The sequence below is a fragment of the Hypanus sabinus genome, chromosome 17 (genome assembly GCF_030144855.1).
Source record: "Hypanus sabinus isolate sHypSab1 chromosome 17, sHypSab1.hap1, whole genome shotgun sequence".
NCBI classification, from domain to species: Eukaryota; Metazoa; Chordata; class Chondrichthyes; order Myliobatiformes; family Dasyatidae; genus Hypanus; species Hypanus sabinus.
In genome coordinates, this window is record NC_082722.1 from 79627450 (window position 1) to 79653675 (window position 26226).

General features: G+C 46.3%; 1 protein-coding gene across 6 annotated transcripts in view; it reads left to right on the plus strand.

The window, feature by feature from the left end:
- LOC132407063 (carboxylesterase 5A-like) overlaps positions 1 to 26226 on the plus strand; it is an 82246-nt gene that overhangs the window by 38818 nt on the left and 17202 nt on the right. For all 6 annotated transcript variants that reach the window (XR_009516367.1, XR_009516366.1, XM_059993315.1 and 3 more), the window contains exons 7-10: positions 3176 to 3280; positions 17876 to 18028; positions 19256 to 19336; positions 20977 to 21121. Coding sequence is in view for 4 of the 6 variants with exons in the window: in XM_059993315.1 (XP_059849298.1) it covers positions 3176 to 3280; positions 17876 to 18028; positions 19256 to 19336; positions 20977 to 21121 (484 nt within the window). In the remaining 2 variants the exon portion in view is untranslated. The remainder of the gene's footprint in view (positions 1 to 3175; positions 3281 to 17875; positions 18029 to 19255; positions 19337 to 20976; positions 21122 to 26226) is intronic.

Below are 26226 nucleotides of genomic sequence, written 5' to 3' on the forward strand. Positions count from 1 at the left end.
GGAGAGATGAACGGACAGGAGAGATGAACGGGGGAGATGGACAGGAGAGATGAATGGCGGAGATGGAAGAGAGAGATGAACGGGGAGATGGACAGGAGAGATGAACGGGGGAGATGGAAGAGATGGTCAGGGATGGACAGGAGGGATGAATGGGGAAATGGACAGGATAGATGAATGGGGATATGGACAGGAGAGATGAATGGGGGAAATGGACAGGAGAGATGAATGGGGGAAATGGACAGGAGAGATGAACGGGGAGATGGACAGGAGAGATGAACGGGGAGATGGACAGGAGAGATGAACGGGGGAGATGGACAGGAGAGATGAATGGGGGAATGGACAGGAGAGATGAACGGGGGAATGGACAGGAGAAATGAACGGGGAAATGGACAGGAGAGATGAACGGGGAGATGGATGGGAGATGGACAGAGAGGATAGACAGGGGAGATTGGGGGGAGATGGACAGGAGAGATGAACAGGGAAGATGGATGGGAGATGGACAGAGAAGATAGACAGGGGAGATTGGGGGGAGATGGACAGGAGAGATGAACGGGGAGATGGACAGGAGAGATGAACGGGGGAGATGGACAGGAGAGATGAACAGGGGTGATGGTCAGGAGAGATGAACGGGGGAGATGGAAGGGAGATGGTCAGGGATGGACAGGAGAGATGAATGGGGGAAATGGACAGGAGAGATGAACGGGGAAATGGACAGGAGAGATGAACAGGGAGATGGACGAGAGATGAACGGGGGAGATGGACAGGAGGGATGAACGGGGAGATGGACAGGAGAGATGAACGGGGAGATGGACAGGAGAGATGAACGGGGGGGATGGACAGGAGAGATGAACGGTGGGGATGGACAGGAGAGATGAACGGGGGAAATGGACAGGAGAGATGAATGGGAAGATGGTCAGGAGAGATGAACGGGGGAAATGGACAGGAGAGATGAACGGAGGAAATGGGCAGGAGAGATGAACAGGGGAAATGGACAGGAGAGATGAACAGGGGAGATGGACAGGAGAGATGAACAGGGAAGATGGATAGGAGATGGACAGAGAAGATAGACAGGATTGGTTAACAATAGACAGGGGAGATTGGGGGGAGATGAACAGGAGAGATGAACGGGGGAGATGGAAGGGAGATGGTCAGGGCTGGACAGGAGAGATGGGCAGGAGAGATGAACGTGGGAGATGGAAGGGAGATGTTCAGGGCTGGACAGGAGAGATGGGCAGGAGAGATGAAAGGGGGAGATGGAAGGGAGAGATAAATGGGGAGATGAACAGGAGAGATGAACGGGGGAGATGGACAGGAGAGATGAACGGGGAGATGGACAGGAGAGATGAACGGGGAGATGGACAGGAGGGATGAATGGGGAGCTGGACAGGAGAGATGAAAGGGGAGATGGACAGGAGAGATGAACGGGGGAGATGGACAGGAGAGATGAACAGGGGAGATTCACAGGAGATGAACGGGGGAGATGGAAGGGAGATGGTCAGGGCTGGACAGGAGAGATGAATGGGGGAAATGGACAGGAGAGATGAACGGGGGAAATGGACAGGAGAGCTGAACGGAGGAAATGGGCAGGAGAGCTGAACAGGGGAAATGGACAGGAGAGATGAACGGGGGAGATGGACAGGAGAGATGAACAGGGAAGATGGATGGGAGATGGACAGAGAAGATAGACAGGATTGGTTAACAATAGACAGGGGAGATTGGGGGGAGATGGACAGGAGAGATGAACGCCAGAGCTGGAATGGAGATGGTCAGGGCTGGACAGGAGAGATGGGCGGGGGAGATGGAAGGGAGAGATGAATGGGGAGATGGACAGGAGAGATGAACGGGGGAGATGGACAGGAGAGATGAATAGGGGAGATGGAAGGGAGAGATGAATGGGGAGATGGACAGGAGAGATGAACGGGGGAGATGGATAGGAGAGATGAACAGAGTAGATGGATGGGAGATGGACAGAGAAGATCGACAGGATTGGTTAAGGATAGTCAGGGGAGATTGGGGGGAGATGGGCAGGAGAGATGAACCGGGGAGATGGGCAGGAGAGATGAACTGGGGAGATGGAAGGGAGAGATGAATGAGGAGATGGAAGGGAGAGATGAACGGGGGAGATGGACAGGAGGAATGAATGGGGGAGATGGACAGGAGGGATGAATGGGGGAGATGGTCAGGGATGGTCAGGAGAGATGGATGGGAGATGGACTGGGGAGGGAGGGGAGATGATTGGGGAAGGATCAGAGTTGAACAGGAATGGACAGAGATGGGCAGGGACAGACAGGAGAGATGGATAGAAGATGGACAGGAGAGGGGGGAAGGAGGGGAAGCAGACACGCCAAATAGAGGGAAGGGCGGCACATGGAGAAGGAGGGCGAGGAGATGGACAGGGAGATGATGGGGAAAGGGATTTGGAAAGTGGTGGGAGATGAAGGAAGACGTGCAGGGGATGGGGAGATGTGACATGGATGGACAGTGGAGTGAGGGGAGATGGACAGGGAGATGATGGGGAAAGGGATTTGGAAAGAGATGGGAGATGAAGGAAGAGGGAAGGAAGATGTACAGGGGATGGGGAGATGGTCATGGATGGACAGTGGAGTGAGGGGAGATGGATAGTGATGGATGGGGCTGGCCTGGGGATAGACAGGAGAGGGACAAAAGGAAAGGTAGGAGGGGAGACAAAGGGAGGGGTAAGGGTCTGAAGGTTGGGGATGGAGAGGAAAGAGAGAAGATGGCCATGAGACAAATAGGCTGGATGTGAGATAGACAGGAGAATGATGGAAACAGACAGGGAATGGAGGAGGAGGGAGGTGAGAAGGACTGGAGGTGGATTGGGGAAGGATGGGATGGGGTGGAGGAGGAAAATGGGGGAGGAATGGGGGGTACAGATGGGGGATGGAGGGGGGAAGGGGAGGACTGGAGGTGGATTGGGGAAGGATGGGATGGGGTGGAGGAGGAAAATGGGGGAGGAAAGGGGGTACAGATGGGGGATGGAGGGGGGAAGGGAGACAGATAGGTGACAGACAGAGATGGACAGTGGTGTTGGGAGGTAGACAGGGTAGAGTCTCTAGCAGACAGACACCGCCGGAGGCTGGGATTGAATCTCATCTTGTGGTCTTGCTGTCTGGGACAAGAGGGTAGAGCCCAACCTTGTGTCTGTTCTCCACAGGAAGCCGCTGAGATCGCGGGCTGCAATGACACCCAGTCCCAGGTCCTGCTACAGTGTCTCCGGAACAAGACTGAGGATGAGATGTTCCAAATCACCAACCGTGTGGTGCGTACCTTCCAAATAACTCAGTGCTTATGGGTGAAAACGGCAGGTTCACTCTCACCACCAGCAGGAAGCTCTCAGCCACAGACATGTGTATGGGGAAAAATATTAAGATTAAAGATTAGCTTTCTTTCTCATATGTACAGCAAAACATCAAATTATACAGTGAAATGAGTGGTTTGTGTCAACAGCCCAAGAATTGTGCCGGGGACAGCCCGCAAGTTCCCATGCCTCCAGTGACAACATACCATGCGTGCAGCTTACTAACTGTGAGCCGCATGTCTTCGGAATGTGGGAGGGAACGGGGGCACCCAGAGGAAACCTGTGCGGTCACGGGCAGAATGTCAAAACACCTCAGAGACAGGCAACATCGAAACCGGGTTGTGCAATGTAACGTAGACCCAGTACAAATTCAAAGTTCAAAGTAAACATTACAAAAGTACACATATGTCACTACCCTGAGATTTGTTTCCTTGCAGGCATTCACCATTACAAAGAAATACAATAGAATCAATGAAAAACTATACACAACCACAGTGCAAAAGAGGACAGTCTGTGCAAATACAAAAAAAATAATTAATTAAAAAACTAATATTGTGAACAAGAGCTGGAGAGTCCTTGAAAGTGAGTCCACAGGTTGTGGAATCAGTGTTGAGTGAGTGAGGTTATCCATGCTGCTTCAGGAGCCTGATGGTTGAAGGGTAACGCAATGCCTATAAGAAGTATTCACCCTCACTGGAAGTTTTCATGTTTTATTGTTTTACAACATTGAATCACAATGGAATTAACTTGGCTTTTTTGACACTGAGCGACAGAAAAAGTGTGTTACGGTGAAAACAGATCTCTACAAAGTGATTTATATTAATTACTAATATAACTACACCATGAACACTCCAAGCAACTCTGTGAAAAGTTATTGAAAAGCTCAGTTCAGGAGATGGATACAAGAAAATTTCCAAGTCACAGAATATCCCTTGGAGTACAGTTAGGTCAATCATCAAGAAATGGAAGCAATATCAGGTCAAGTCACTTTTATTGTCATTTCGACCATAACTGCTGGTACAGTGCATAGTAAAAATGAGACAACATTTTTCAGGACCATGGTGTTACATGACACAGTACAAAAACTAGACTGAACTACGTAAAAAAAAGAGAGAGAAAAAACAACTACAGACCTACCCAGAACTGCATAAAGTTCACAAAACAGTGCAGACATTACAATAAATAATAAGCAGGACAATAGGGCAGTAAGGTGTCAGTCCAGGCTTTGGGTATCGAGGAGTCTGATAGCTTGGGGGAAGAAACTGTTACACAGTCTGGTCGTGAGAGCCCGGATGTTTCGGAGCCTTTTCCCAGGCGGCAGGAGGGAGAAGAGTCTGTATGAGGGGTGTGTGGGGTCCTTCATAACACTGTTTGCTTTGTGGATGCAGCGTGTAGTGTAAATGTCTGCGATGGCAGGATGAGAGACCCCGATGATCTTCTCAGCTGACCTCACTATCTGCTGCAGGGTCTTGCAATCCGAGGTGGTGCAATTTCTGAACCAGGCAGTGATACAGCTGCTCAGGATGCTCTCAGTACAACCTCTGTAGAATGTGATGAGGATGGGGGGTGGGAGATGGACTTTCCTCAGCCTTCACAGAAAGTAGACGCTGCTGGGCTTTCTTTGCTATGGAGCTGGTGTTGAGGGACCAGGTGAGATTCTCCACCAGGTGAACACCAAGAAATTTGGTGCTCTTAATGATTTCTACCAAGGAGCCATCGATGTTCAGCAAGGAGTGGTCGCTCCGTGCCCTCCTGAAGTCAACAACCATTTCTTTCGTTCACGTTCAGAGACAGGTTGTTGGCTCTGCACCAGTCCGTTAGCCGCTGCACCTCCTCTCTGTAAGCTGACTCGTTGTTCTTGCTGATGAGACCCACCGTGGTCATGTCATTGGCGAACTTGATGATGTGGTTCGAGCTGTGTGTTGCAGCACAGTCATGGGTCAGCGGAGTGAACAGCAGTGGACTGAGCACACAACCCTGGGGGGCCCCTGTGCTCAGTGTGATGGTGTTGGAGATGCTGCTCCCGATCCGGACTGACTGAGATCTCCCAATCAGGAAGTCTAAGATCCAGTTGCAGAGGGAGGTGTTCAGACCCAGTAGGCTCAGCTTTCCAATCAGTTTCTGAGGGATGATTGTGTTGAATGCTGAACTGAAGTCTATGAACAGCATCCGAACATGATGCACCATCAATAACTCTTGGAGATGGGAGGTGAATGATAGGCTTTTATTAGCAGCAAAAGAGACCACGACATCCTGGAGACTGAGGGAGGAGCAGTGGCCCCAATCGCCTTTATACAGGGGTCAGTGGGAGGAGCCACAGGAGCAATCAGCAGGGGGGAACATGTCCAGACAGGTATATGTAGTTCACCACATTCACCCCCCCCCTTTGTTTTAAAAGAGAGTCCCCATGGGACGAAGTTTCTCACAAGTATATTTACAGGTTAAGTCTATCAGGCGGTTGAGTCTGTCGCTGCGATCTAAGTAGCACCGGTGGTGATTGCACCGGAGACGGTGGTTGTGCTGGCTCCGGCCTGACTTGAGGTGCCAGCCCATTAGGCATCAGTAATCCCTCATGCATGTGTGTGGCGCCCGGTATGGGAGTGGCGTGAGGAGTCTGCGTAGGGCTTGTTGTGCGCGGTGTCTCGTGGGTATATACATCGGTGGGTATGGGGTTCATAATCACCGTGGAGTGTTCAGGGTAGGGGTCTGGTACTCCTGTGGGCGCCAGGTCGCGGACGGAGACCGTGTCCTCCCGCTCATCAGGTAAGACCACGTAGGCATACTGGGGGTTCGCATGAAGTAGGTGAACCCTCTCGACCATCGGGGAGTATTTATTGCTCCTCGCATGTTTCCGGAGCAGCACTGGCCCTGGGGACGTCAGCCAAACCCGTAGGGTGGTCCCAGTGGAGACTTCCTGGGAAAAGAAAAGAGTCGCTCGTGAGGGGTAACATTGGTGGACGTGCATAACAGGGAGCGGATGGAGTGGAGTGCCTCAGGGAGGACGTCCTGCCAGCGAGAGACCAGCAATCCCTTTGACCTAAGGGCTGAGAGTGTGGCCTTCCACACAGTGGCATTCTCCCTCTCCACCTGTCCATTTCCCCGGGGATTATAGCGCATGGTCCCACTAGTAGCAATACCTCTAGCCAGCAGGTACTGGCGCAGCTCGTCACTCATAAACGAGGACCCTCTATCACTGTGGATATAGCAGGGATATCCGAACAGTGAAGAGCTGGTGCAGGGCTTTTATGACGGATGTGGCAGTGATATCGGTGCAGTGGATGGCAAAGGGGAACCGCGAGTACTCGTCGATTATGTTGAGAAAGTAGACATTGCAGTCAGTGGAGGGAAGGGAGCCCTTAAAGTCGACACTCAGTTGCTCAAAGGGGCGGGTGGCCTTGATAAGTTGTGCCTTTTCAGGACAGTAGAAGTGCAGTTTGCACTCAGCGCAGACTTGACAGTCCCTGGTCATCTTCCTGATGTCCTCAAGGGAGTACGGCAGGTTCCAGGCCTTCACGAAATGGTAAAGTCAGGTGACCCCCGGGAGGCAAAGATCTGCATGGAGGGTGTATAGCCGGTCAAGCTGCACGCTGGCACATGTTCCCCGGGATAGGGCATCAGGGGGCTCATTGAGCCTTCCAGGTTAGTACAGGAAGTCATAGTTGTAGGTGGAGAGTTCTATTCTCCACCTCAAAATTTTATCATTTTTGATTTTGCCCCGCTGTTGGTTGCTGATCATGAACGCAACTGAGCGCTGGTCGGTCAGCAAGGTGAACCTTTTGCCAGCGAGATAGTGCCTCCAGTGCCTAACAGCCTCCACTATGGCCTGGGCTTCTTTCTCCACCGCGGAGTGCCGAATTTCAGAGCCTTGAAGGGTACGAGAAAAGAATGCTACTGGCCTGCCTTCCTGATTGAGGGTAGCAGCCAGCGCGAAGTCAGAGGTGTCACTCTCTACTTGGAAGGGAATGGTCTCGTCCACCACATGCACCGTTGCTTTGGCAATGTCCCCTTTAATGCAGCTGAAGGCAGAGAGGGGAAATGTGGTGGACTTGACCAGGGTGTGGGCCTTGTCTGAGTAATGAGGGACCCATTGGGCGTAATAGGAAAAGAAGCCCAGGCACCGTTTGAAGGCTCTGAGGGTGGTGGGAAGAGGGAGTTCCAACAGGGGGTGCATACGGTCGGGGTCAGGGTCAATGACCCCATTCTCCACGACATACCCAAGGATAGCAAGTCAGGTGGTTCCAAACACACACTTGTCCCCGTTATAGGTGAGGTTAGGAGCTTTGGCTGCTTGGAAAAATCATTGGAGGTTGGTGTCGTGATCTGGCCAGTCGTGTCCGCAGATGGTGATGTTATCCAAATATGGGAACGTGGCCTTCAGTTGGCACTGGTCCACTATCTGGTCCATTTCCCTCTGGAAGACAGACACCATTCGTGACACCGAAGGGGACATGCAGGAAGTGATAGAACCTGCCGCCCGCCTCGTAGGCAGTGTAGGGGCGGTCCTCTGGGCTGATGGGGAGCCAGTGATAAGCGGATTTCAGATCTATTGTCGAGTACACCTTGTACTGAGCTATCTGGTTGACCATATCCGCAATGCAAGGTAGGGGGTACGCGTCAAGCTGCGTGAACCTATTGATGGTCTGGATATAGTCCACGACCATCCTATTTTTCTGCCCGGTCCAAACAACAACCACCTGGGCCCTCCAAGGACAAGTGATCCCCTCCCTGAGCAGCCGCTGCACCTCGGACTGAATGAAGGCCCTGTCTCCCGCGCTGTACCTCCTGCTTTTAGTTGCCACAGGCTTACAGTCGGGGATCAGGTTGGCGAACAGCGGTGGGGGAGGGACCTTGAGGGTGGAGAGGCTGCAAGTGGTGTCAGTAGCGCAGCTGTCGGCATGGTGCTGGGTGGGATGTGCAGGTACGGTGTGTGTGTGTGTGTGGTCAGTAGTGGGGTATATGACCCACAAAACTGAGGATTCCTGACAGTGGGTGGTGGGAGGGGTTTGTTATACTCCATTGTCACACTTTTCAGGAGGCTCTGGAAGTCGAGCCCCAATAGCACAGGGGCACACAGTTGAGGCATGACCAGTAACGCAAAGTCCCGATATTCTGTGCCCTGCACCACCAACGTCGTTACACAACCCACCCAGATGTCTGTGGAATGCGACCCAGAAGCCATGGTGACCTTCTGGCTTACCGGCTGTGTCAGGAGTCCACAGCGTTGCACCGTGTCTGGGTGAATAAAACTCTCAGTGCTGCCCGTGTCAAACAGGCAGCTAGTCCTGTGCCCCTCCACCAGGATGTCCATCATTGACCTGGCGAGCTGGTGTGGGGCGCTTCGGTTGAGGGTCACGGAGGCCAGAGTTGCATCGCCGTCTTGGTGTCCGGTAAGCAACCGTGGGTCAGAGGCGGGGCAAGTTGGTGCTGACAAAGATGGCCGCCCCCATGCCTCGCACGAGGTGGGCAGGCAAGATGGCGGCGACCAAGATGGCGACCCCCATGCCTCGCACGTGGCGCTGCTTGACCCCGCTGGTGGTTTAGACTTACAGACCTTGGCGAAGTGGCCCTTTTTTCTGCAGCTGGAGCAGGTAGCTTTTTGAGTCCGCAGAAGTAACACTGCGCGGACTTGCTACCGGCAGCAGCCATGGTCGACTCGTTGGTGGGTTGCGGGGAGTTCACGGGCTCACGACTGAGGGGGTTGCGGGGTCTGCGGCCGGCGGGAGATCGCTTGCCTGGACAGTGTCAGCGTTGTGCAGAGCGGCCTCCAGCGTGTCGGCCAGCTCGATCACCGACTGTAAGGTAAGATCGGTGTGTTCCAGCAGCCGCTGGTGCACGTACACTGACCTGATCCCCATAACGAAGGCGTCTCGTACCAGGAGCTCCGCATGCTGTTCCGCCGTCAGTCCCCTGCAGTCGCAGGCCCGCACGAGTATCTGTAGGGCCAGGACAAACTCAGCGCTCGACTCTCCAGCCGGCTGCCACTGTGTCACTAAGTGATGTCTTGCGTAGACGGTGTTCACCGGCCGCCGGTATTTTCCTTTGAGGGCATCCATTGCACCCTGGTAGTCCGTTTGGTCTCTGATCATGGAGTAGACCCTCGCACTGACTCTGGAGAGGAGAACCCTGTGCTTTGTGGCAGGGTCGGTCACGTGAATCTCCTCCAGGTACGATTCGAAGCATGCTAGCCAGAGTTCGAAAGTGTCGACGGCTTCCTGGGATTGAGGGTCGAGATCCAATCTGTCAGGTCGGAAAATGCTCTCCATGTTTTAAAATTGCTGCTAATAAAATTGATGCACCATCAATAACTCTCGGAGACGGGAAGTGAACGATAGGCTTTTATTAGCAGCAAAAGAGACCACGACATCCTGGAGACTGAGGGAGGAGCAGTGCCTCCAATCGCCTTTATACAGGGGTCTGTGGGAGGAGCCACAGGAGCAGTCAGCAGAGGGGCGTGTCCAGACAGGTAGACATAGTTTTCCATAGAACGTGTGTGTCTTTTTTGTCCAGGTGGAGGGTGGTGGCAATAGTGTCATCTGTTGAGTGGTTGGGACGATACGCCAACTGCAGGGGGTCCAGTGAGGGGGGCAGCAGGGTCTTGATATGCCTCATGACGAGCCTCTCGAAACACTTCATGATGATGGATGTGAGTGCAACGGGACGGTAGTCATTTAGACAGGACACAGAAGACTTCTTCGGCACGGGGACGATGGTGGCGGCCTTGAAGCACGTTGGAACGGTGGCGCTGCTCAGGGAGATGTTGAAGACGTCAGTGAGAACATCTGTTAGCTGGTCTGCACACCCTCTGAGCACTCTACCAGGGATGTTGTCTGGTCCAGCAGCCTTCAGTGGGTTGACCCTGTACAGGGTTCTTCTCACATCGGCCACGGAGAGACACAGCACCTGGTTGTTTGTAGGAGGGGTGGACTTACTCACTGCCACATCATTTTCCGCCTCAAGCCAGGTGTAGAAGTTACTCAGCGCCTCTGGGAGGGAGGCATCACCTGCACAGTCAGGTGATGTTGTCCTGTAATTGGTGATGTCCTGGATGCCCTTCCACATGAGCCACATGTCGCCGCTGTCCTGGAAGTGGCTGTGGATTCACTGGGCGTGTGCACACTTTGCCCCTCTGATGGCTCAGTACAGTTAGAGCTGCCTCGTTGACTGTCTGAAGGTAGAGTCACAGTTCCTCAGCAGCGCACGCACCTTTGCAGTCATCCATGGCTTCTGGTTAGCGTGTATAGCGATGGTCTTGGACAGAGTAACATCATCAATGCACTTGCTGATGTAGCTGGTCACTGATTGTCCTCTAAGTTGGGAGAGTCACCATCGGTTGCAGCCTCCCTGAACATGTGCCAGTCAGTGTTCTCAAAACAGTCTTGAAAAGCAGAGATGGCTCCTGCTGGCCAGGTTTTCACCTGCTTCTGAACCGGTCTGGAGCGCCTGACAAGCGGTCTGTATGCTGGGATTAGCATAACAGAGATGTGGTCTGAGTAATGGAGGCAGGGGCGGGGCTCTGCCTGGTACACATTGGGGATGTTTGTGTAAACCAGGTCCAACGCCTTGACAATATGACAAAGCTGTAAAGAGCAGGTTATCCTGAAAAACTGAGTGACCGTAGAAGAAGGGGACTAGTGAGGGAGGCCACCAAGAGATCTATGACAACTCTGGAGGGGTTACAAGCTTCAGTGGCTGAGATGGGCGAGACTGCGCATACAACAACTGTTGCCCGGGTGCTTCACCAATCACAGCTTTATGGGAGAGTGGCAAAGAGAACGACACTGTTGGAAAAAATTCACAGGGTTTCGGTGACGTCATCGTTGAGAATGGCAGCTTAAGTCACTAGCTCCTCCGGAAAAACGCATATTAAGCCCCGTTAACCCATCAAATATAGTATTTTATGAAAAATATTTGAACTGAAAAGAGGGGCCAGAATAGGGAAAAGGAATGGAAATAATGAAGCGGCACTGCGGAACTTGCGGCCGAGAGGAGTGCAGCGAGTGGCTCTCCAACCCGACCGCGTGCTAGCGAGGCGGACGCTGGGCCTCGTTCAGGCGAAGCGGCAAATATGTTTGAAATTCTGAAAGAGATAAGGAAATTCCAGAAAGATATAAAGCAGCAGCTACATGATATTAAGTCAGAGCTCGCCAACATCAATCAAAAAATAGCGGTGGCAGAGACTCGAATTGAGAAGGTGGAAGATCGTGTTCAAAACGTTGAACGAATACTGAGTAAAATGATAAAAGTATTAAATCACCAAGAAGGTAAACTGTTTGACCTGGAGGGAAGATCACAGCGGAAAAATATAAGAATCTACAACGTTCCCGAAGGAGCGGAGGGCTCGTCCATGACAGAGTTTGTCGGAAAGTTGCTGCAGGATGCGCTGGAGCTTCCCTCGACTATGGAGCTGGAAATCGAGAGAGCCCATCGTGTGATCATCCCGAAGCCTGCCCGGATAAGCCATGCTCAATAATAATTAAATTCATTCGGTACAGTACCAAGGCAGAGATTCTGCAAAGGGCCAGGGGTAAGAAGAGGGTGTTTTTAGGTGATAAATTAATATATTTTGACCAAGTTTACCCCCCCCCACGGTCCTGTAGAAATGTAAAGAATACTCTGAAGTAAAGCGAGTTCTGAAGCAAAAAAGGATTAGATTTCAAACTCCGTACCCTGCTGAACTTCGAGTTTTTTATGAAGACGGGATGCAGTTGTACCAGACATTGGAAGAGGCGACTACAGACATGAAGGTCAGGGGGTTTCCTGTCAGTGTGATCAAACCGAGGGAAAGCCTGGCAGAGGAATTATCCCACTCCACTTGGGAAATAGTGTGAGAATCGAGAAGGCAGGAGACGGGAGGAGGCTGAGAGAAGTATATCAGAAAGAGTCTGGGAGTTTTCCAAAGACAGTCCTCACCCCCTCTGGAAGAGCCATAAGGTTTGGCTAACTTTAAAAATGTTGAGAAGCTAAACGGAAGCAAAAGTAGATGGTGATATACCTATCTCGAGAAATACTTATTATAATGTGGATTTTATATTACTTAGTTGTTATTCTTTATTCGCTCACTTACTACTTTTTCCCCACCAAAATGAGAATATATATATGTATGCGTATATGTGTAATAGATATGTATATATATATGTGTGTATTTGTGTGTGGGTATATATAAAAAGAGTACACAGGGAAATCTTTTCTGTATCTTTTCTGTGTAATGGATTTGTTCACTGACTTTTATGAATACTGCAATGGGGGCCCTCAACTCACAAGTAGGAGGGGTTACCCCCACAGATAGACATTTCCTTTAGCTCAACGCAGGGTCATCTACTCGAGACCTCAGCCTTGGAATCACACATTCGTTGTCATTTTTGTTATTATTTGCGTTTCTTGGTTCTTATTTGTTCAGGGAGTAGATTGATAAAGTTTTATTCTAATTTCAATGATACATTGACAGATAAATACAGATGGCTAAGGACAAGGTAAAATTCATTTCTTTTCATGTCAAACATAAGAGAATTTTATCTAAAATGAAGAAAGAACAAGCCCATTTAGTACATTTACAGGAAACTCATTTAAGTGATAATGAGCATAAAAAACTACAGCGAATGGGCTTCACTAATCTGTTTTTCTCCTCATATATATCAGGACATAGAAGAGGAGTTGCTATTCTTATCTCAAGTAAGCTAAATTTTGAAAAAGTATATGAAATGGGATATAAAGAGGGCAGATATATTCTGGTAAGGGGGAATATAGACAGAAATCCAGTTACTCTATTGAATATATACGCACCCCCAGGAAGTGATATTGGTTTCTTTCAGAAAATTACTGATATTATGGTAACAGAAACAGAAGGTCTCCTGATATGTGGGGGAGACTTAAATTTACAATTACAACCAAACTTAGACTCTTCCAATAGAAAAACCTATGAAACAAAATCTTTACATAAGAAAGTTAGTACACTTTTTGAGGATGTTGGTTTAATTGATACATGGAGGGACATGTTCCCTGACAGAAGGGATGACACTCATTATTCTGCTCCACATTCTGTATATACAAGAATAGACTATTTCATAACATTTGGAAAAGACAAAGACAAAATAAACACCTGTGGAATTGGGACAATAGATGTAAGAGACCATGCACCTATATATTTATCTGTTGATTTTGACCTGCAACCAAAGAATACTATTTGGAAACTAAATTCAAGTTTACTCAATGATCTGTACTTTAAGGAACAAATTAAAAAAGAAATTGGTCTCTACTCAGAATTTAATGATAATGGAGAGGTTTCACCTCCCATGTTATGGGATACTCTGAAGACTGTCTTAAGAGGGAAACTTATAGTGATATCTTCATATAAGAAAAAATAAGGAATAAAACATTAGAGGAATTACAAAATAGGCTGAAGGAACTAGAGAAAAAGCACAAATTGAACTTGGCACAGGATACATTAGGGGAAATTTTTAAAAATTAGGAATGAAATTAGTAGTTTGGCTATGCAAGAAATCAGGAAAAATTTACTGTTTCTGAAACAGAGACATTATGAAAGTGGATCAAAGTCTATGAAAATACTGGCGTGGAAACTGAAAAAAAAGATAGCAGAAAATACAATTCATAGAATTAGGGACCCAAGAATGAAAATGATAAAAAATAAGCTAAGTGAAATTCAAGAAACTTTTGAGGTGTTTTACAAAACTGTATATTCCAAAGTTCCAAACCCAAATTGACACCACCTTGAATTCTGTAGAGTTACCCACTTTAAGTGAAGAACAAAATAGAACGATGACTGCTGATATAACTGAAGTTGAATTAAAAGCTGCAATTAGTAGGCTTAAATTAAACAAGTCACCAGGATCAGATGGGTATATGGCACAGTGATACAAAGAATTTAAAAAAGAGTTAATTCCTGTTTTACTCCCCACACTGAACTGGGCTCTAAAAAGGGCACAAATGCCACCCAGCTGGAAGGAAGCGATAATCTCAGCTATACCGAAAGAAGGCAAGGATAAAATGGAATGTGGGTCATTTAGACCAATATCCGTTCTTAATGTAGATTATAGGTTATTTACCTCCATCAAAACCAAACGATTAGAGGAGTTTCTACCCATACTGATACGTAACGATCAGACAGGTTTTATACGACAACGCCAGACACAAGACAATATACAAAGGACACTTCACATTATGGATCATATACAAAAAAAAAATAAAATCGAAGCAATAGTGATAAGCGTGGACACTGAAAAAGCATTTGATTTGGTTAATTGGAATTTTCTTTACAGAGTTTTACATAGATTTGGTTTCCAAGACACAATTATTATAATTATACAGATACTATATGACAATCCTACTGCTAGGATTAAAATCAATGGATATTTATCAAATAGTCTTACCCTAGAAAGGGGCATGAGACAGGGTTGTGCATGGTCACCACTACTTGCATTATATCTGGAACTATTAGCTCAATACATCAGACAAAATGAAGATATCAGGGGAATTACTATTAAAGGGACAGAGCATAAATTGGCTTGTTATGTGGATGACATTTTGATCTATCTAGGGCAACCAACATACTCTTTACCTAAATTGATGCAATCCTTTGAACAATATGGTCAATTATCAGGATACAAGATCAACATAGATAAAACCCAATTTCTTCCATATTACAATAGCCCACCAAGAGAAATTGAAAGTAGATACCCCTGGGCATGGCACACAGAGTCTTTCAAATATTTGGGCATCATTATGCCAAAAGATTTGGCAAAATTATCAGAATGTAATTATTAGCCTTTATATAAAAAAATTAAGGAAGATATGGCAAGATGGAACCTGATTCCTTTTTTCAGTCTCAGTTCAAGGATTGAGTCTATTAAAATGAATATACTGCCCAGACTGATATATCTCTTTCAGACCCTACCAATAGAGATTAATCAAAATCAATTCAATGAATGGAACAAGATGCTATCAAGGTATATTTGGCAGGGTAAAAGGCCTAGAGTTCGTCTCAAAACTTTGCTATTAGCAAAGGAAAAGGGGGGATGGGGTCTACCTTCTCTTAGAGATTATTATTTTGCAGCACAGTTGAGAGCTGTGATATGTTGGTGCAACCCATCATATGACGCTCAATGGAAAAACATTGAGGAGTGGGTACTTCCCATCCCCATACAAGCAATTTTTGCCTGATAACAACCTGCAAAGGTACATAAATACTATTGATAACCCATGGGTGAAATTGACTCTTAAAATATGGAAAACTACTATAAAGAATATAACCTAGAGGGAGATATTGCAGTTCTTAAATGGTGTGCCTATGACTTGGATTTTACACCAAATAAATTGGATGCTAGATTTAAGGACTAGACAGCTAAATGAATAACAGTTCTTTGCAACATAATGAAAGAAGGAACACTGTTCAGTTTTGAAATGCTTAAAGAGAAACACTTATTAGAAAAACAAGATTTTTATTGGTGTTTATAGATGCAACAATATGTTAATAAGATGCTTAAAAATGTAACCAAGGTAAGTACATGTTTGATAGAGCTATTTAGAAAAGCATATAATTCAGATGACGGTAGTAGAATCATTTCAAGCATGTATAAGGGGTTGTCAAATCTTAAAACACATTCAACTTCATACATTAAAACAAAATGGGAGAAGGAAGGAGGGATAATTATATCTGAGGAAGAATGGACAACAATATGGAGATATCAATGGAAGTGTACCAGTTCACAGAAATGGAGGGAGTTCGGATGGAAAAACTTGATAAGATATTTTATTACACCTTCTCAGAAATCACGTTATGATAGTAACCTCCCTGTTTGCTGGAGAAATTGTGGAAATCAAAATGTGAATCATTATCATAATTTTTGGGACTGCCCTGTTATCAAAAACTATTGGAGGGGGATACACAATGCCTTACAAGACATCTTTAAATGTGAAATACCCTTAGAGACTAAGACCATATATTTTGGATATATACCTCAAGAATGGTTGAAAAGAGATAAATATTTAATGAATATACTGTTGGTGGCTGGTAAAAAGACTCTTACTAGGAAATGGTTATCACAGGAGAGCCCAACTTTAAATACTTGGATGGAAATTACAATGGACATTTACAAAATGGAGAAGATAACAGCATCTGTTAATCATAAGCTGGAACAATTTGATTCATACTGAGAAAAATGGTTTAACTACATAATGCCTCATAGACCTGATTTTATTCTCACAAATCAATGAATCTGTTGTAAAAAAAAGATCACTCCCTACTTGTACATAGTTCTTTCCTTTTGCTTGTTTTTTCTTTCCACTCTTTTCTATAAGTGTATACCTCAGATAAATACTTTGTGAAGATTTGTGATATATATGATTATATGATATAGATATATATATATACAATGTCTGAAATACATTGTATGGAAATGGTTGTTTGATGATGACCTTCAATAAAAAAAATAAATTACAATAAAAAGAAAAATATTCACATGAATTCTCGGCTAGAGTTTGCCAGAAAGCATGTGGAGACTCTGAAGTCAGCTGGAAGAAGGTTCTCTGGTCTGATGAAACAAAAATTGTGCTTTTTAACTTAACACCATGTTAAGTGTAAGCCAATCTCCACACATAATCAAAAACACACCATCCTTTCTGTGAAGCACGGTGGTGGCTGCATCACGCTGTGGGGATGCTTCACTGCAGCAGGCCCTGGAAGGCTTGTGAATGTAGAGGGTAAAATGAATGCAGCAAAATTCAGGGAAACCCTGAAGGACAACCTGATGCAGTCTGTAAGAGAACTGCAAGCTGATTTGTTTTCCAGCAAGACAATGACCTCAAGCATAAAGCCAAAGCTATACAGGAATGGCTTAAAGACAACAAAGTTAATGTCCTGGAGCGGCCAAGTCAGAGTCCAGACCTCAATCAAACTGATAATTTGTGTCTGGACTTGAAAAGGGTTGTTCACTCATGATCCCCATGCAATCTGACAGAGCTTGAGCAGTTTTGTAAAGAAGAATGAGGAAAAATTGTAGTATCCAGATGTGCAAAGCTGATGGAAACCTATCCACACAGACTCAAGGCTGTAATTACTGCCAAAGATGCATCTACTAAATACTGACTTGAAGGGGTGAGTAATTATGCAATCAATTATTTTATGTTTAATAATTGTAATAAATTTAGACCAATTTGTAGAAATTTGTTTTCACTTTGACACAAGAGGGTCTTTTCTGTAGATCAGTGTCAAAAAAAGCCAAATTAAATCCATTGTGATTCAATGTTGTAAAACAATAAAACATGAAAACTTCCAAGGGGGGGTGAATACTTTTTGTAGGTACTGTAGCTGTTCCTGACCATGATGCTCTGGGACGTAAGGCTCCTGTACCTCCTGCCTGATGCCACTGGCTTGTCTTCTTCATGATTACATGAAGTTACATAACGTATAAGTTTGAAAGGTCAGCAGATCAAGCGTGATGAGGAGCACAGAGGAGGGCATGAGGGCTGGGGATTCAAGTGGGGCAGCGCGGGTGCACTACCCCTGCTTTTACATTCCTGTGTTATACCCTTGCCTCTCTACAGAATGATCTCTACCAGTTAATACCCATTGTGGTGGATGGATATTTCCTTCCTGATGATCCTCAAAAGATGTTCCAGGATGGAAAGTTCCGGAAGATCCCGTATCTCATGGGGGTGACTACCGAGGAGGCAGTGAAGAGTCTCGTACACCCAGAGGTGATGCTGATCTGTTGCTTGGCACACAGAAACAGGGGTTAAGAGAGTAGGTAGGCGGAGGGGCAGGGAGTCTACAGACAAATGAGGAGACCGGACAGAGAGGTGGCAGTTGTAGGGAGGAACACAGCTTGTTTGTACGTGTTGATTTGACCACAGCATCTGCAGTGTACTTTGTGTTTACTAGTTGTAGGGAAATGTACGGTCATGCACGTTGGTAGAGGGAATAAAGGCAGAGATTATTTTTCTAAGTGGGGAGCAAATTCAGTGCTCATGCAGGACTCCCTGCAAGTTGATTCGGTGGTAGGGAAGCAACTACAATGTAGTATTCATTTCCAGAGGACTAGAATATAAAAGCGAGGATATCATGCTGAAGCTTCCAAGGCTTTGGTCAGACCCTATCTGGAGTATTGAAACAACGCATACAAAATGCTGGAGGAACTCAGCAGGCCAGGACTGATGAAGGGTCTCGGTCTGAAATCTCGACTGTTTTTCTTTTCCACGGATACTGCCAGACCTGCTGAACTCCTCCAGCATTTTGTGTGTGTTTCTTTGAATCTCCAGCCTCTGCAGTTTTTCTTGTGTTTTGAGCGGTTCTGGGCCCCATATCTGACAAAGGATGTGCTGGCATTGGAGAGGGTCCAGAGTAGGTTTACAAGGATGATCCCGGGAGAGAAAATATTATTGTATGTGGAGTGTATGATGCCTCTGGGACTGTACACATTGGAGTTTATCAGATTGGGGGAATCCATGGGAAGATGTTTCCAATAGTAGGACAGTCCAGGATCAGAGGGCACAGCCTCAGAATACAAGGGAGTACCTTTAAAACAGAGATGAGAAGGAATTTCTCTAGCAAGAGGGTGGTAAATCTGTTGGATTCATTGCCACAGACAGCTGTCGAGGCCAAGTCATTGGGTATATTTAAAACGGAGTTTGATAGATTCTTGATTAATCAGGGTGTCAAAGGTTATGGAGAGAAGGAAGGAGAGCAGGGTTGAGGAAGGAAATAGATCAGCCATGATTGAATGGTGGAGTAGACTCAATGGGCTGAATGGCCTAATTCTGCTACTCTGTCTTATGGTCACAATGGACAGGTATATTGGAAGGAAAGGTTTAGTGGGATATGGGCCGCTCAGGAAAGCAAGTGGGTCAGCATGGAGGGGTTAGGCTGAAGGGCCTGTTTCTGTGTTCTTTAACTTGCCTACTCCTCCCATGTTTAATCCCACACAGGTCATCATCAAACCTGACTGGGAGGCCGGAATAACCAGGGATGAAATTCGGGAGAAAATAACAACATATCTGCACCCACTGGTAAGGCACCTTCGCTGAACTCATTAATCCAACCAGTAAAAACTCTCCACATCTGACCACAAGTGAGGCATTTGCTTCTCCCACCAAATGATGTCTACATGGAGTTTAACGAGGCCTTTAATGATGTCCACATGGGAGGCTGGTCAGAAAGGTTCATTCGTACACATTTAGGATGAGGTGGTAAACTAGATTTGACTTTGGTTTCATGGGAGGAGCCAGAGAGTGGTAGGGTTGTCTGGAGGAGGCCTGTGATTAGTGGAGTGCCTCAGAGATTTGTGCTGAGTCTGTTGTCGTTTGTCAACTCTATCAATGATTTGACTGATCACAAGACAAAGGAGCAGAAGTAGGCCATTCGGCCCATCGAGTCTGCTCCGCCACTCCACCATGAGCTAATCTATTCTCCCATCTAGTTCCAATTTCCAGCTTTTTCCCCATATCCCTTGATATCCTGACTAATTAGATACCTATCAATCTCCTCCTTAAACACCCTCAATGATTGGGCCTCCACAGCTGTATGTGGCAATGAATTCCATAAATCCACGACCCTCTGGCTAAAAAAACTTCTCCTCATCGCTGTTTTAAATGGGTACCCTCTAATTCTAAGACTGTGGCCTCTTGTCCTGGACTCACCCACCAAGGGAAACAGCCTTTCCACATCTACTCTGTCCAACCCTTCCAACATTCAAAATGTTTCTATGAGATCCCCTCTCATTCTTCTATACTCTAATGAATACAGTCCAAGAGTCGACAAACGCTCCTCATATGTTAGTCCTCGCATTCCAGGAATCATCCTTGCAAATCATTTCTGAACTCTCTCCAACATCAGCACATCCTTTCTAAGAAAGGGGGCCCAAAACTGCACACAGTATTCCAAATGAGGTCTCGCCAGTGCCCCATAGAGCCTCATCAACACCTCCTTACTCTTATACACTATTCCTCTTGAAATGAATGACACATAACATTCGCTTTCCTTACTGCCGATCCAACCTGGTGGTTAACCTTTAGGGTATCCTGCACTAGGACCCCCAAGTCCCTTCGCACTTCCGATTTTTGAATTTTCTCCCCATCTAAATAATAATCTGCCCGATTGTTTCTTCTTCCGAAATGTAGTTAACTGGATCTGCAAATATGCAGATGACACCAAGATCCTGGATGTAGGAAGAAAGACTATCAAAGCTTACAGCTTACAGGTGGAATTTAATGCAGTAGGGCACTGAGTGTGGTAGAACAGAGGGATCTGGTAATACAGTTCCATAATCTGTTGAAAGTGGCATCACAGGCTGTTCTTGCCAGGAGTTTGTTATACAATATTATAGCTTGAGGGATCAGAGTTTGGAGTTCAGTCCCTGCATCCTCTATAAGGAGTTTATAGTCCTCCCTGTGGAATATGTGGGTTTCAGCCAGGTGCTCCAGCGTCCCCTCACATTACAGAGATGTATGGGATAGTAAGTTCATTGCTGACTGTAAACTGTCCTGTGATTGCGTTTGGGTTTGTAACGGTAGGTTGCTAGGCAGTGTGTCTCAAAGGTCCAGAAGGCCCCGTCCTGCGCGGTATCTATCAATAAATAAGTAAATCATATATACATAAATAGACACCAGTGTTTGATTTCTGAGGCACAGAGTGACTACTCTTTGTTTAGTTTGGAGCTGAGAATGGAGAAATGATTTTTGACGAATACTTCAAGGATGTCTACAGCCCTGACCTTCTGAAAGAGCGTTACCTCGACTTATTCGGTGATGTGTTTATCACCATTCCAACCCTGAGAGCGGCTCAGTACTACAGAGGTGAGGCTGCTCCACATCGGTGCACAGGGTTCCCTTCTGTGTCGTCTCCTTTCACCCTTACAACTCACAAGGCTCAAGCTCAACACGCACTGGGTCAGGAGTGGGAATGCCATGATTCACAAGAAACCAGAGTACAGTGGCAGTGATGGAGAAGGGATTTGAGCCATTGGGATTCTGAACATGGTAGAGATTGGGAATTGGTTTCTCCATTGGAAATCTACATGAGGGAGACTGGGAATGGATTAGATTAATTGGATATCCTGATCTATGAGAGAATGGAGAAATGCTTTCATTCAGTCAGAAAGAATTTTTTAAATTCCTCATAGAAAGGTTCGTAAAAAAATAAAGTCCCTAGTTTATTAACAGGCTGGAGAGAATGGAAATCTGTTTGTTCCCAAGGGAATCATTAATAGTGACAGCAAAGGGGGCAGGTTCGATCCTTTGGGAAATTATACATTAGCAAGGAATAGGAAGGGTTTGATCCTTTGGTAGTTTGTATATTGACAGGGAATGGGAAGGATTTACTCCATTGGGAAGGGATTGGACCATTGGAAATGTGTACATTGGCAAGAATTGGGAAATTTGGACCTTTGAAAATTGTACATTGGCAGTGGGATTCAGTCAATTGGGAAGGGTTTGGTCCATTGGGAATCTGCACATTAGCAGGGAACGGGAAGCTTTTGATCCACTGGGAATCTATAAATTGGCAGGGAACGGGAAGCTTTTGATCCACTGGGAATCTATAAATTGGCAGGGAATGGGAAGGGTTTGATCCACTGGGAATCTATAAATTGGCAGAGAACGGGAAAGGTTTGATCCACTGGAATCTATAAATTGGCAGAGAACGGGAAGGGTTTGATGCACTGGGAATCTATAAATTGGCAGGGAACGGGAAGGGTTTGATCCACTGTGAATCTATAAATTGGCAGGGAACGGGAAGGGTTTGATCCACTGGGATCTATAAATTGGCAGGGAACGGGAAGGGTTTGATCCACTGGGAATCTATAAATTGGCAGAGAACGGGAAGGGTTTGATCCACTGGAATCTATAAATTGGCAGGGAACGGGAAGGGTTTGATCCACTGGAATCTATAAATTGGCAGAGAACGGGAAGGGTTTGATCCACTGGAATCTATAAATTGGCAGAGAACGGGAAGGGTTTGATCCACTGGAATCTATAAATTGGCAGGGAACGGGAAGGGTTTGATCCACTGGGAATCTATAAATTGGCAGAGAACGGGAAGGGTTTGATCCACTGGAATCTATAAATTGGCAGGGAACGGGAAGGGTTTGATCCACTGGGAATCTATAAATTGGCAGGGAACGGGAAGGGTTTGATCCACTGGAATCTATAAATTGGCAGAGAACGGGAAGGGTTTGATCCACTGGAATCTATAAATTGGCATGGAACGGGAAGGGTTTGATCCACTGGAATCTATAAATTGGCAGAGAACGGGAAGGGTTTGATCCACTGGGAATCTATAAATTGGCAGAGAACGGGAAGGGTTTGATCCACTGGGAATCTATAAATTGGCAGAGAACGGGAAGGGTTTGATCCACTGGGAATCTATAAATTGGCAGAGAACTGGAAGGGTTTGATCCACTGGGAATCTATAAATTGGCAGAGAACGGGAAGGGTTTGATCCACTGGGAATCTATAAATTGGCAGAGAACTGGAAGGGTTTGATCCACTGGGAATCTATAAATTGGCAGAGAATGGGAAGGGTTTGATCCACTGGAATCTATAAATTGGCAGGGAATGGGAAGGGTTTGATCCACTGGGAATATATAAATTGGCAGGGAATGGGAAGGGTTTGATCCACTGGGAATCTATAAATTGGCAGGGAATGGGAAGGGTTTGATCCACTGGGAATCTATAAATTGGCAGGGAATGGGAAGGGTTTGATCCACTGGAATCTATAAATTGGCAGAGAACGGGAAGGGTTTGATCCACTGGGAATCTATAAATTGGCAGGGAACGGGAAGGGATTGATCCACTGGAATCTATAAATTGGCAGGGAACGGGAAGGGTTTGATCCACTGGAATCTATAAATTGGCAGAGAACGGGAAGCTTTTGATCCACTGGAATCTATAAATTGGCAGGGAACGGGAAGGGTTTGATCCACTGGGAATCTATAAATTGGCAGGGAACGGGAAGGATTTGATCCACTGGGAATCTATAAATTGGCAGAGAATGGGAAGGGTTTGATCCACTGGAATCTATAAATTGGCAGGGAATGGGAAGGGTTTGATCCACTGGAATCTATAAATTGGCAGGGAACGGGAAGGGTTTGATCCACTGGAATCTATAAATTGGCAGGGAACGGGAAGGATTTGATCCACTGGGAATCTATAAATTGGCAGAGAACGGGAAGGATTTGATCCACTGGGAATCTATAAATTGGCAGGGAATGGGAAGGGTTTGATCCACTGGGAATCTATAAATTGGCAGAGAACGGGAAGGGTTTGATCCACTGGAATCTATAAATTGGCAGGGAACGGGAAGGGTTTGATCCACTGGAATCTATAAATTGGCAGGGAACGGGAAGGGTTTGATCCACTGGAATCTATAAATTGGCAGAGAACGGGAAGGGTTTGATCCACTGGAATCTATAAATTGGCAGGGAACGGGAAGGGTTTGATCCACTGGGAATCTATAAATTGGCAGAGAACGGGAAGGGTTTGATCCACTGGAATCTATAAATTGGCAGGGAACGGGAAGGATTTGATCCACTGGGAATCTATAAATTGGCAGAGAACGGGAAGGATTTGATCCACTGGGAATCTATAAATTGGCAGGGAACGGGAAGGATTTGATCCACTGGGAATCTATAAATTAGCAGAGAACGGGAAGGATTTGATCCACTGGGAATCTATAAATTGGCAGGGAACGGGAAGGGTTTGATCCACTGGAATCTATAAATTGGCAGGGAACGGGAAGGGTTTGATCCACTGGGAATCTATAAATTGGCAGAGAACGGGAAGGGTTTGATCCACTGGAATCTATAAATTGGCAGGGAACGGGAAGGGTTTGATCCACTGGGAATCTATAAATTGGCAGAGAACGGGAAGGGTTTGATCCACTGGAATCTATAAATTGGCAGGGAACGGGAAGGATTTGATCCACTGGGAATCTATAAATTGGCAGAGAACGGGAAGGATTTGATCCACTGGGAATCTATAAATTGGCAGGGAACGGGAAGGATTTGATCCACTGGGAATCTATAAATTAGCAGAGAACGGGAAGGATTTGATCCACTGGGAATCTATAAATTGGCAGGGAACGGGAAGGGTTTGATCCACTGGAATCTATAAATTGGCAGGGAACGGGAAGGGTTTGATCCACTGGGAATCTATAAATTGGCAGAGAACGGGAAGGGTTTGATCCACTGGAATCTATAAATTGGCAGGGAACGGGAAGGGTTTGATCCACTGGGAATCTATAAATTGGCAGGGAACGGGAAGAGTTTGATCCACTGGAATCTATAAATTGGCAGAGAACGGGAAGGGTTTGATCCACTGGAATCTATAAATTGGCATGGAACGGGAAGCATTTGATCCACTGGGAATCTATAAATTGGCAGAGAACGGGAAGGATTTGATCCACTGGGAATCTATAAATTGGCAGAGAACGGGAAGGGTTTGATCCACTGGAATCTATAAATTGGCAGAGAACGGGAAGGGTTTGATCCACTGGGAATCTATAAATTGGCAGAGAACGGGAAGGGTTTGATCCACTGGAATCTATAAATTGGCAGGGAACGGGAAGGATTTGATCCACTGGGAATCTATAAATTGGCAGAGAACGGGAAGGATTTGATCCACTGGGAATCTATAAATTGGCAGGGAACGGGAAGGATTTGATCCACTGGGAATCTATAAATTAGCAGAGAACGGGAAGGATTTGATCCACTGGGAATCTATAAATTGGCAGGGAACGGGAAGGGTTTGATCCACTGGAATCTATAAATTGGCAGGGAACGGGAAGGGTTTGATCCACTGGGAATCTATAAATTGGCAGAGAACGGGAAGGGTTTGATCCACTGGAATCTATAAATTGGCAGGGAACGGGAAGGGTTTGATCCACTGGGAATCTATAAATTGGCAGGGAACGGGAAGAGTTTGATCCACTGGAATCTATAAATTGGCAGAGAACGGGAAGGGTTTGATCCACTGGAATCTATAAATTGGCATGGAACGGGAAGGGTTTGATCCACTGGAATCTATAAATTGGCAGAGAACGGGAAGGGTTTGATCCACTGGGAATCTATAAATTGGCAGAGAACGGGAAGGGTTTGATCCACTGGGAATCTATAAATTGGCAGAGAACGGGAAGGGTTTGATCCACTGGGAATCTATAAATTGGCAGAGAACTGGAAGGGTTTGATCCACTGGGAATCTATAAATTGGCAGAGAACGGGAAGGGTTTGATCCACTGGGAATCTATAAATTGGCAGAGAATGGGAAGGGTTTGATCCACTGGAATCTATAAATTGGCAGGGAATGGGAAGGGTTTGATCCACTGGAATCTATAAATTGGCAGGGAACGGGAAGGGTTTGATCCACTGGAATCTATAAATTGGCAGGGAACGGGAAGGATTTGATCCACTGGGAATCTATAAATTGGCAGAGAACGGGAAGGATTTGATCCACTGGGAATCTATAAATTGGCAGGGAATGGGAAGGGTTTGATCCACTGGGAATCTATAAATTGGCAGAGAACGGGAAGGGTTTGATCCACTGGAATCTATAAATTGGCAGGGAACGGGAAGGGTTTGATCCACTGGAATCTATAAATTGGCAGGGAACGGGAAGGGTTTGATCCACTGGGAATCTATAAATTGGCAGGGAATGGGAAGGGTTTGATCCACTGGAATCTATAAATTGGCAGGGAACGGGAAGGGTTTGATCCACTGGGAATCTATAAATTGGCAGGGAACGGGAAGGGTTTGATCCACTGGGAATCTATAAATTGGCAGGGAACGGGAAGGGTTTGATCCACTGGAATCTATAAATTGGCAGAGAACGGGAAGGGTTTGATCCACTGGGAATCTATAAATTGGCATGGAACGGGAAGGGTTTGATCCACTGGGAATCTATAAATT